Source organism: Patella vulgata, chromosome 8 (genome assembly GCF_932274485.2).
Source record: "Patella vulgata chromosome 8, xgPatVulg1.2, whole genome shotgun sequence".
Lineage (NCBI taxonomy): Eukaryota > Metazoa > Mollusca > Gastropoda > Patellidae > Patella > Patella vulgata.
The window spans coordinates 33608963-33621065 of NC_065886.2; the positions used below are offsets into that span (position 1 = coordinate 33608963).

The 12103-nt window shown below is 35.9% G+C and overlaps 1 protein-coding gene across 3 annotated transcripts in view; it reads right to left on the minus strand.

Moving 5' to 3' along the window:
• Window positions 1–1183: 1183 nt before the first annotated feature.
• Window positions 1184–12103, minus strand: part of LOC126829452 (GRB2-associated-binding protein 2) — a 49516-nt gene continuing 38596 nt past the window's right edge. For all 3 annotated transcript variants that reach the window (XM_050559357.2, XM_050559359.2, XM_050559358.2), the window contains exons 3-6: window positions 9206–10324; window positions 6696–6804; window positions 5366–5450; window positions 1184–4190 (exon numbers count right to left, since the gene is read on the minus strand). In XM_050559357.2, coding sequence (XP_050415314.1) covers window positions 3936–4190; window positions 5366–5450; window positions 6696–6804; window positions 9206–10324 — 1568 coding nt within the window. In that variant the 3' untranslated portion in view covers window positions 1184–3935. The remainder of the gene's footprint in view (window positions 4191–5365; window positions 5451–6695; window positions 6805–9205; window positions 10325–12103) is intronic.

Sequence of the window (12103 nt, forward strand, 5' to 3'; positions counted from 1 at the left end):
ACGTTCAACAAAATATTTAAATTCGTAATCTACGGTACTTTCAGGTCAGTTCCATATGATAATTTATTCCCAATAAAAAATAACAACAATAACACGAGAACATTGGGCTTTTTAGAACATTGGGCTTGAAATCCTCAAGAGCCTATCCTTCTCGATGCGCAGTGAGTGCCAGTATAAAGCGGCCATTTTGGACTCCGGAAACACCCGAACCTTCCCAACCGGCCTACAATAAAATTGTTCGACATAAGTGTTAATATGAATGACTTCATGATGATAGCCATTTGCTCAGATGCTACGTCGTAGAAGTACTGGGCTTAGTATACCAATACTAGTAAACAAATATTTCAGAAAGGCTGTCAAGAACATAAGGTGCTCATACTTAGCTGGCCATTATATCTATCTCGGTCTGGTCTTCTAACATTTTCCGGAGGGCAGTCGGACAGGGTCTTTACTATGTTGTCAATAGCCTAGGTCATGGACAGCAATCTTACTCCGTGTATTTCAGAGCTTGACCATAAGTTGGCCCAGGATATCTTGCCATACTCGCAATTGGGACAACTGCTTTATTTGGAGAACAGCTAAAGAAGGTGGTAAGGGTATTCAACATACTCTCCTATCTAGAAATTTTGTGGATTTCTTGGCAACATCCACGATGCATAGGGCCAGATGATGAGCCACACAGTGGACTTTCACAAAATGGGGACAGTGGTTCTTTAGTAGTGTCGCCACCTCGCCTCGACCACTTCCCTAACATACGGCAGCCCCATTTGACATACATTATTAAATGTTTCTCAATAGAGAGATCATGAAGGCAAACACTGTACTAGATATCAGCTCTGGACACACACCCTCTTCCCAAGTGCAGTAATTATTTTGATTCTCAGCTCTGGAAGCCCCCACCCACCCACATGGCATTAAATATTTTGATTCTCAAGTTCAACTCTTAGAAATCCTTTTCATTTTGGCCAAATACACCAGGGTTTAAATCAGTTGCATCTCCTACGGTTGCATCTACTACCGTCTTCAGTGACTGTGCAGGACATGTCAAAACTGACTGGTCAACTAGACTCCTCTGATCTAAAGAACTCTTCAACAACACAGCAAATTCTATCAAATTAATAGCATCGCTTTATTGGGAGATTTATTGTCCATAATTACCATAACAAATTATAAATATCAAATGAACAGTATGGATATTGTAAGTTTATTGTCCATAATTACCTAAACAATACATAAACAAAATCTTCATGATTGTTGACCACTGATGTATTTTTTTGATTAAAACTAATAAGTATAATGTTACAAAATGTACAGGTATTGTAAGTTATGTATAAAAATCATTTAAGTATGTTTCAGAAATAAACAATAATAAAAAAAAATCTTTAGTTTGTTGACCTGGGCCTACGGCTTTCATCTTGTTAACCGAGGCCTAGACCTTTTATCTTGTTAACTGGGGCCTAGACCTTTATCATGTTAACCATGGCCTAGACCTTTATCTTGTTAACCAGGGCCTAGACCTTTTATCTTGTTAACCTGGGTTTAACGTACATATTAAGTATATTCTCAGTAAATTTATAAAAAAAAATAATAATAATACATAAATCATTGTAAAACTTAAATAATAATAATAATAAAAAAAAAAAATCTGGTTACTTTGGCTATGTTGTTATTATAGTAATATTGCTTAGAGTAATCTGTGTCTAAAGCGGGCCGCAGATCATATGTATGACTTAACACAACTAGCATCTAGGTGCACGACTTGCCAAAACTGACTGATCTACCTGAGCATTTATGGTTACTGACAGCAACCACGAGTATGACTGAAAAATCTCTGGGTAACGTCAGTAAAACATGTTTTACACTCTCAATGTGATGCAATGCAAATGGTCGCCAACACAGATATGGCCCGCTTTAGTTATTTGTGTAAAAGGGAAGTAACTGATATTTTATTGTGTTGTTAAAAAAAACTTTGTAATTCTTCAAAATCAGCCACTGGAGACATGGTTCAGCTTTAAACTTTATAAAATAAAATTACATTTTATTCTATCATATAATAATGGCCATTTGTCAGCAGAAATCTTCCGAAGACTATATTTTTATTATTGTACATTGGACTATATTTATTAATTCTAGACTTATATCAACAATATTGTTTATCTGACATTTTGATAAAAATAATAAAACTCTTTGTACATGTATTAACTATAGTCTTTGTACATGTATTAACTGTTATAACTTGTAGTCTTTATACATGTATTATGTATTAACTCATAGTCTTTGTACATGTATTATAACTATAACTCATAGTCTTTGTATTAACCGTTATAACTTGTAGTCTTTATACATGCATTAACTATTATAACTCATAGTCTTTGGACATGTATTATCTATTATAAATATAGTCTTAGTTCATGTATTAACTATTATAACTTATAGTCTTTATACATGTATTAAAAATGCATTATGTAAGAGCTCTTTATCTATATATTACATAATGCATCTTTAACAAGGTTATACATGTATAAACTATCAGGGGCAGACTGGGTAGCCTTGGGGACCCAGACCAACTTGTTTCCTTAAGCACCCATTGGGGCTAGGACAACTTGAAATGCTGAGAAAATGAAACTAGCTCAATTAACCTTTTCCCTTCGGGACCCTTGGACCATGTCCGACGGCCAGCGCCTAGTCCACCCTTGTTAACTATTATAACTCTAAGTAAAACTAAAAACATCAACAAATAATAAACAACAATAACAATTGAATAAAATATATATACCATAATATATGAGGTTAATATATACACAGCTTTATAAATAAATATCCATTTTCTAAGAATTTAAGCTGCGAAAATCTGACCAATTTATGTTATAAATACAGAATCACACAAAGCTAATGAGTACGTTTTTTATGATGTGTAATATAGGTTTTAGAAAACTTATTGAAATAAAATTGGGTACATTTTTCAGATATGTACTATAAGCCTATTGAATTTAATTTTGAAATAAAATAAGGTATGTTTTTTTTATTGATGTGTACCATAGGTAATAGGAAACTTATTGTTTATAATTTTGAAATGAAAAATAATGAGGTACATTTTTCTGATGTGTAGCCTACTATAGGCTTATTGAATTTAATTTTGAAATGAAATCGGGTATAACCATCTAATTTAGATGTCTGATGTCTTTTTAGAGAATATGAAAATATTTTAAGGATACTGCCTTTTCATTAGTTGAGAGTTGCTATTTTTGTAGAAATTTCATCTCTCTCCCAATGAAAGGCTGCTGGATAATTATTGTTAACTCGACACAGACACAATTACAGTTTTTAGACCATCGTCTCTTTCAAAGGTAAATGACAAATAATTTCATGCTGAATTAATTTGTTATTTAACAATTAGTATTTTGCAATAATTTTTGAAATGTGGCAAATATTTGTTCTATAATAGAGTTATTTCCCTTACACCAACTGTAGGTAAATTCTCAGGTGAATTCTCCATACAAAGCCAGTTTTCCCTGTGGGCGTTTTCAGTATTTCCTCACTGTTTTCATTGGTTATATGGAAACGATCCCATTACATTTGCATTAGCCCGACATTTTCACCAGCTAAAATACGCACATGGAAAAAGGGTCTAACTGATTAGATATATTGTCGGTGTACTCAACATCAAATCTAACTCCGTCTTTTTAAATAAGTGGTCAAGCCAGATCAGTTGAACACAAACTTCTAAAACATATTGTTAAACCTTAGTGTAAATTTACATCTTAGTGAAAACCATATGAAAGTACGATCCAATTTTAATTAAACTGGAAATGTCATGCGTTCTATGTTTCTTTAACATCAGTTACCACATTATGTAATATCAAAAGTTAATTCTATTCAACATTTATTAATGATAAAATTGAATCTGGTGACCGTTATATATATACAGCGATTATCTAATTATGCTTTTCATGTTGACGCTGGTCATCTCCCCATCTCTTCGTATTACTCAACGCTTCCGTTTTCACGAAATCTATTTCTCGATATTCTGTAGGAGTGGAATTAGCGTTGATATTTTTCATTGGCAAACTTCTCATATGAACGGACTCTCTATCGTTCGTTTCTTCCAGCGCTAAATCAAGATATTTCAACTCTTTCTCTTCAGCGGGTGGTGGTGGAATACTCTGGACCCCACGAATTCTCTGCATTGGCTGACAAATACATTCAAAAAATATTTATAATAAAAAAAATACACAGAATAAAACTGACATGAATGAAGATGATGCCTGTTCAACACAAAATACCCTCATATTGAGGCTAAAGTACATGACAGTCAGAATAGGAAATTAAATGGGGTTAAATGTCCTACTTTTCTGCACCAACTGGGCTAATAAAGACTGACATACTTCATACAGTGTGTTATGAGGGAAATTTTGCGACTCGACGGCATTTATTTTTAATTTCAACTGTCAAGGGTTCTTTTACGTGCTAGGCTCTTTGTCCAGCACCATTGAGAGCGAGAGAGAGAAATGGGGTTTAACGTCCACTCGACACAAACTAGGTCATTTCGGGACTAACATATGGTTTAATTTTATTTACATAATTCGCTTGCGCGTAGGGGTCTTTAGCAGTGGGAGGAAACCGGAGGACCCGGAGAAAACCCACGAGGTTGGACAGGCGACCCTACTCCTTGCCACATACAACCAGGGATTCGAAACCACGCCAGTCGACTCAATGACAGACTTTATGATACAGCGCGCGCACGCTAACCATTCAGCCATCCAACCCCCCCAGCACCATTGACAAGAGGAAACCACGACAGATAATCAGAGTAACTTTCTCAACAATCTGATTAAAATACAGATCTATATTTCGCTTTGTTTTTTTTTTTATACTTTCTATGGCCTACACTACACAAGATCTGACCAGTTGTAGTGGAAGGTCTCAGCAGGGATCGTACGAGCACCTTTTGACTCGATGACGTCAGACATTGATTAATCAATCGGCGTTGATATTTCTAGTGGTTTACCCACAATTCTGTACATTGCACACCATGAAGTCCCTGTAACAGATCATTTCATTGGCTAATCCCTCACTTCAACCGAAAGCGGGTTATGTTACAACTCTTCCAGATGCTAGTGTTGTGAAGACAAGTAAAATGAAATTTTGAACTATTAAAAACAAAACGAAATAGGATCTGTGTTTTTCAGATTGCTTTGAACTCAGTGTCATACAGTGTGCTATGTGGGAAATTTTGCACGGACAGTGGCAGTACGGCCTCTTATACCAAATTCCAACCGCCAAGGGATCTTTTACATGCAGGCCACTGTGTACACAGGACCTAGGTTTTTCATCCTATTTGAATGCTTTTATAATAAGAACTTACATTTAATCCTTCATCATCAGAACTAATGTTACCATCCCTGTGAGGCAAAACTACCGCAGGGCTCTTTGAAGGAATACTGGGTCGACTAAAATAGAAAATATATGTACATGGAAGTTATATTTTGTAAAGATAAGTCAATGGTGGGAGACTAACTGATACAAATCTGTCTGCTTATGGCAGGGGGAAGTCTTCTGAGTTGAGGATCTGAAGATGTCAATATCAGGAAAAGGCTCTCTGCTTATGGCAGGAGGAAGCCTCCTACATTAATTTTAATTTCCAGGAAAAGAGAGAAATGGGGTTTAATGTCAATAATTCACCTGCATGTAGGGTTTTTGACACACGTGCAAGGCCTAATTTTATGATTACCCAGTGAACATGGTAGGAACAATAGTGTCAACATGACAATATACAATAACTAAATTGTTAGCCATTAATATCCAACCAGATTAAAATACTATATTTCTTTTTTATTATATTTTCGAAGGCCTTCACCACATGAAGATCTGACCGATTGTATTGAGAGGTCACTTCAGATCTCATACAGGCAGCTTTTGATCTTATGACGCAAGTCATTCGATTAACCAATCAGCTTTGGGTGTTTCAAGTAATACAGCTTTTGCTTTGATTTCTTTTCTATCGCTGTGCTAGATGATAAGAATTCGACTCAACAGACCATTTGATTGGCTAATCGCTCACATCAACCAGATCCTTGTGTATTAAAATGAAATTTTTGACTCTAAAAAACAAATAGAAATATGATCTGTGTTTTAATCATGATGTGAAACGATAATGAATTCAACCGATTAAAAAAAATAATCCTGGTTTTTGTTGAAATCCTGTCATGTTTTATATACATGCAGGAGTGGTATATTAATCTCAACCAGAATAAACATTAAACAATGTATTAAAACAGGATGTGAATGGTCGACGACCATGTAGGTAAACATGCATTATGTAAGAGCTCAATCTGCCTACGTATTATGGGTCTTTTTTCTGGCTTTAAATGATATATATGTATTAGTATTTAGACCCTCTGTTGATATGACAAGCCTATAATAGCTCAGACATTGAGTGGGTTAGACCGACAATGCTACACAATCGTGTGTATAGGTTTTTAGCAGTGGGAGGAAACCAGAGGACCTGAAGAAAACCCACAGGTTTTGGGCCAGCGACCTTACTCCTTGTCACATACCAGCTTCACTAGGGGTATATATTATTCCATTTGCGCCAATAAATATTGAGGAAAAATATTGGGGGTAGTGTCGGTTGTGAGGAAGGATTTTGTTATAACTTTACACAGTTAGGTGTGGGATAATAAAAGATAATTTACCTGTTAATAACTGATGAGGAACTAGATGATGAAGCAGACGGTAACGTGCCATTTTGATGCTTTTTAAAACTTTTCGTTCTCGTAGTACTCCATATTGAATGTACATCATCTGAAAAATTAAAAGAATTTATAAAATGAGGGGGTTATAAACATGCCTTACGAGTGCAACATTTTCAGACATATCTGTAACATACATAACAACAACAGTCATTTCGGGACTAACATGGCACAATTTTATTTCAAGAATCCATGTAGAGGTTTTTAAGCAGTAGGAGGAAACTGGACCAGCCAACCCCCTCTAAGACTTATTGAGAGTGATCTCTGTTTATATTTCTACTACATTTACATCACCATGGTTACTGTTGGATCAGCACAAATCCCAATACATTTATAATCAATCAGTGGAATGGAAATGAATGGGGTTTAGTTCTACTCCACACAATACCTCAATCATTTTGAGACTAACAAATGGGAAATTTTATTTCTAATATTGTACTGTTTACTATGCGAAGAGGAGAGTGGCATTTCCTACTCTTTTTTAAGGATCGAGAGTTCTTTTACATGCACACTACATGTAATGTATTCATGTGTGAACCTCAAATTTTTGCTCCATCCGTATTACTAGGCATTCTTTCCTTGTCGACCCTGTAGATATCAACCCTGACAATATATCTTCTTTTTTTTTGCTTGACGGAACAAAATATATGGCTATAAAATGTAATTGAAAAATTGGCGGCTATATATCACAAAATGGAATGGAGATAGAGGAGTACATGTGGTTAATAAATGTATGTATATTGTTGACCTTTGATTTAATGTACAACTGATTTTATAATAATCTATTAATAATATAACTCACTCCATTCATAAATAATTCATTGTTTTAATACAAACACCAAATAACACTCTCATTTAAATATTAGGTCACACAGCATGACCCAATATTAAGTTTAAATTACAGAGAAACCAAGGAAATCTTGTTACACTAATGAATCTTACAAGATACCATAATATATGTAATTTCACAGATCATTCCTAATTAAAATTCTGTCTTACTTTCACAGATAATTTTTAATCGTGTTTTACTTTTATATCTAATGTCTAATTTTACAATTCATGTCTAATTCTACAGATCATGTCTCTTCTAAAGATGTGTAATGAGATTTTATATAGAATGGAATGAAATCTAACCTCTCGTCAACACAATACCTTAGATCATCTTGAGACAAACTAATGGTCATTCTTGAAAAATGACTTTTATGTGTTATGAAACTTTGTTATCAAGTATTGTAACATGCTTAAGGGCGAATCTTGCGTTTTGATTGGTCGATTAGACACTGTCTACTGGACAATAACAGCCCTCTAAATTAGAAAAATCACTGCGTATTAATATTATGCGTACTACTTTAACGGCGATAACCACAATGGAGACACTCAATTTTGATCTTGGTACATTAGATGAAATATTTGGAGATATGTCCGAACATGAACTTGAAACGCCACCCCCCTTGTCGAGTAACAGCTACAAACAACAAAATATTCAAAAATTTATTACAAAAACATAAATTTTGTTTCAAAAAGTACTTTTAAAAAAATGAAGTGAGAATTTTAGGGTTTTTTTGTGTGTCGATACTCATACGGCTACTATAGCAACCAGACGATAAGCGAGTCAAATCTAACATAGAAGCCAGTTACCCCGCTACGTCACGACGTTTTCATTACGTCAAAATTGATTTTTTTGGTTTTTACGTCACTAAAACCGATTTGCAGTGGGACGAATTTTGAAGTTTACACAATAAAATAAGTTCTTTTAAAATTCTAAAAAACAGCATGTTACAATGTCGATAAACACCTCCTGTTTCGCATTTAGAGGGGTGTTATTGTCCAATAGACATGTCCTGAGATTTTACATTAGAACCCGTGACGTTAACGCGTCTTGGGTCCTAATGATCTCAGAACATGTCTATTGGACAATAACACCCCTCTAAATGCGAAACAGGAGGTGTTTATCTCCTAAATAGAGAAGAAGACATATCCATACATGTATACCTTGTGTTGTTTTGTTAATAGTTAAAGATGTATTATATAAGAGCTAAATCTGCCTAATGCAGGGATTTCATTTGGCTTCAAATGTTATATTAAGCATTAATTAGACATTTATTTACATGCCAAGCCCATAATTAACTCTCTAGAGCATCAAATGATTTTGATTAAAACACGATTTCCAGCTAATACTTTAATTGAAAGAGTGGTTGTCATGCAAGATACACCAATATTTTGCACAAGATGGACAGGGAACAAGCTAAAAGAGTGATTTTCTTACAATAAGGGGCCATAATCCACGATGTTACTCTATGTAATATTCAGAAAAACAAGTCAGGTATACGCCATGCAGTGGTGCTATGAGTGATATTTAACCAGGACAGTGTGATTTTACTTTGATTTAAAATAAAATCATGATAATTCAGCAAAACCAGGTTTAATTATAAGATTATGAATTGATATCATACCTCCCACAGCGTTTTGATTCCGGGATAAAACTGTTGGCCTCGGTAGGGATCTTGCTGTAGGGGGCGACACATACAAATCATTTACGTTATTTACTAAGGTTTCTGGTGGTCTAGGAGCGGGAATAGGTGGCGACACTACTGTCATCATGTCTGTATATGTAGAATCGTGTTTATTGCCGCCAGTATCAGGTTTATCCATTGATAAGTACATATCGTCATCATTTTGCACATATCCTGTAGCTGCGTTGATGTATGCATGTTTATTACTTGCTGTTCTCGTACATGGTTTGGGTGGAGCGGGCACAATGTTTATATTACTTTCACGCTTGTCCTCTATGTGGTGTTTCGGAATATCGTAATTATCCAATACCAATGGACGATCGATTCCTCTAGGGGGTGATGGTATTATTGCGCTTAAATCATTATTCGAGAACGCGTGACTATTTGTGGGGAGATTTTGATAGTTGTTTTGTTGAAGGGTTGAAGTATTAGGGCGTGGGGGACGATTCGGGGGTACTTGTGGTGATGATTGACGAGGGTATGGCGTTGGCCGTGTTGGAGGAGTATCGTATGTTGGTAAGTCTTGTGGTGTGACTGGTCTACCTCCAGATAGCGTTGAATCGGCACCGCCACTACAACTAGATCGCGGGGTGCTTGGACTTCCGCGTCTGGGCGGCACATCGTAAGTTAAATCGTCCTGACAATCCATATCTAAGTTTCTATAAGCATGTAATGGCGGTGGTACTGAATAAAATTCATCGAATGATATATGTGGGGTTTTGATTGGTGGAACACTATATAATCCAGAATCAAACACGTCATTACTATCACGATAATTTGGTTGTCCCGTTCGCGGTGGCAAGGGAGCTAACTCGTCCGGAACACTATCCACACTCTCCCGTCTGTCAATAGGTGACTGTCTTTGATTCCCCGTCCGACATTCTTGTAAAGGTATGTATGATTCCGATGTTGATAACTGCGACGAGAGTTTGCTTGATGGCTGTGTGACGACTGGAACTTTTGTCATGGTTTTCGGCAAGGTTTGATCGTTTACGGCTACCACAGGGGTCTTATCCTTTTCTTTTGGGATTTCTGTTTTCGTTTCAGGGAGGTCTTCAGCTGAAAAATTATGATGCAATTATTATACAAAATCTGATAGTAAGTAATTCATATTTGATACTAAGTAATTCTTATAATCAAATTGGATGAAAATGGAACTGAGTTAATTGTCATTTTGCGACATGCATTACCCAGTGGAATTTAGCCCTAACAGCAGCATTTCTACATTGACATTTGGATTGTAAAATTTTTATACAAACCCTGATACCAAGTAATTCATATAATCCAATTGGGTGAAAATGGAATTGAGTTACTTATTGCCATTTTTTTAATAGCCTCACAAAGTAGAATTATGCCCTGGCAGCAACATTCCTACCTTGATATTTGGATTAAATTATGGTGCTTTGTCTTTATAACATACATCTTTCCCAACAAGTTATTAAAACAAAAATGATGTCCATCTTTATCAATGGCCATGTTTCAATTTGTTTTGTCAACAGACGTCAATACGCGATAATCTATCAGTAAAGACAGGACCAATCGCACCAGAATCCAAGACATGCAATCTTGCTGTTTACACCACGTCAAAGAAAAACTGGGGGGCGTCTAGTGCGACTCTTAACAAGAGGTATTGTGTACAAGTTAATATCGGAGTGAGTATTTTAGTCACATGATAAACACTTGTGTCAATATCTCATGTTTATTTAGATGTCCCACGTCAATAAGTTGAACGTGTCCATACCCAAGTGAGGTGGACATACAACTCATTCAGTTGCAAACTGCAGAACTACACTTATCCCAAGTTGTGTTCTACAGCCCCAAACCACCCTAACTAGCAGCCCCTTAGACCGCACCAGACTACCCTATCACTGTATAAACTAGTAAATGGTTTTACAACATGGAAGGCTATTCACATATCTGGGGCATGTTCACACAGTCTAAGGAACACCAGTTTCTGATTGTGTCGGAATGTCCAGGGATGTACTGGTATTAATATACATGTGTCACTTTTCTCTAATGTTCTTTAAGGAATTGGGGAAGTTAATATTTACATGTAATACATGTGGTCATTGTTTTTCTAAGGCGAGCAATTGATCTTGAGAGCCTGCTGTGCACCTGAATATTGCTCTCCTTTACAAAGTCATGGATGGTTTATTATCATTTATGAAACCAGGAATGAACCCCTTACATGCGGTTATTGATCTTCAGAAATATTTTCCATACACACAACTAATCACTCTCCTTTATATCAGATCACTCTCCTTAATTTCTAAATCACTCTTGTTATCGAAACAGGGAGAGCTATTTTAGGAAAGTATTTTTTTTTCAATTTGTAAATGATCAAGGGGAGCTATTCTCAGCTCTCCTCTAATATACAAACAACAACGACTGGTTAACTATGACCTGATATGACACTATGGAAATTTGGCAGGGTTATCTATGACATGACATGATGCCATGATAATTTAGCAGGGTTAACTATGACATGACATGATGCCATGGTATTAAATTAGGCAGTGTTAGCTACATGTATGCCATGACATGACCTCATGGTGTTAAATTTGGCAGGGTAGTATTACACATTGTAGATTAGAGAAAATATGAACATACAAATAATTTGAAAACCTACTACTGGCATTCCTACAGAAATAATGATTTTAGTTTTACCCAACAAAATCAGTCAGTACCTGCCATTTTGAAAATTTGTCAGACAGCTACAGTCGGGCTGTCCCGAGGCTGAAATTTGGTGTATAGAGGTAGCATAGGCCTGGTGGTGTTGGCCTCCGGTTTTGGAGTTATATACTACTTTCAACCCGTGCAGAGCTGGGTCATCCGCTA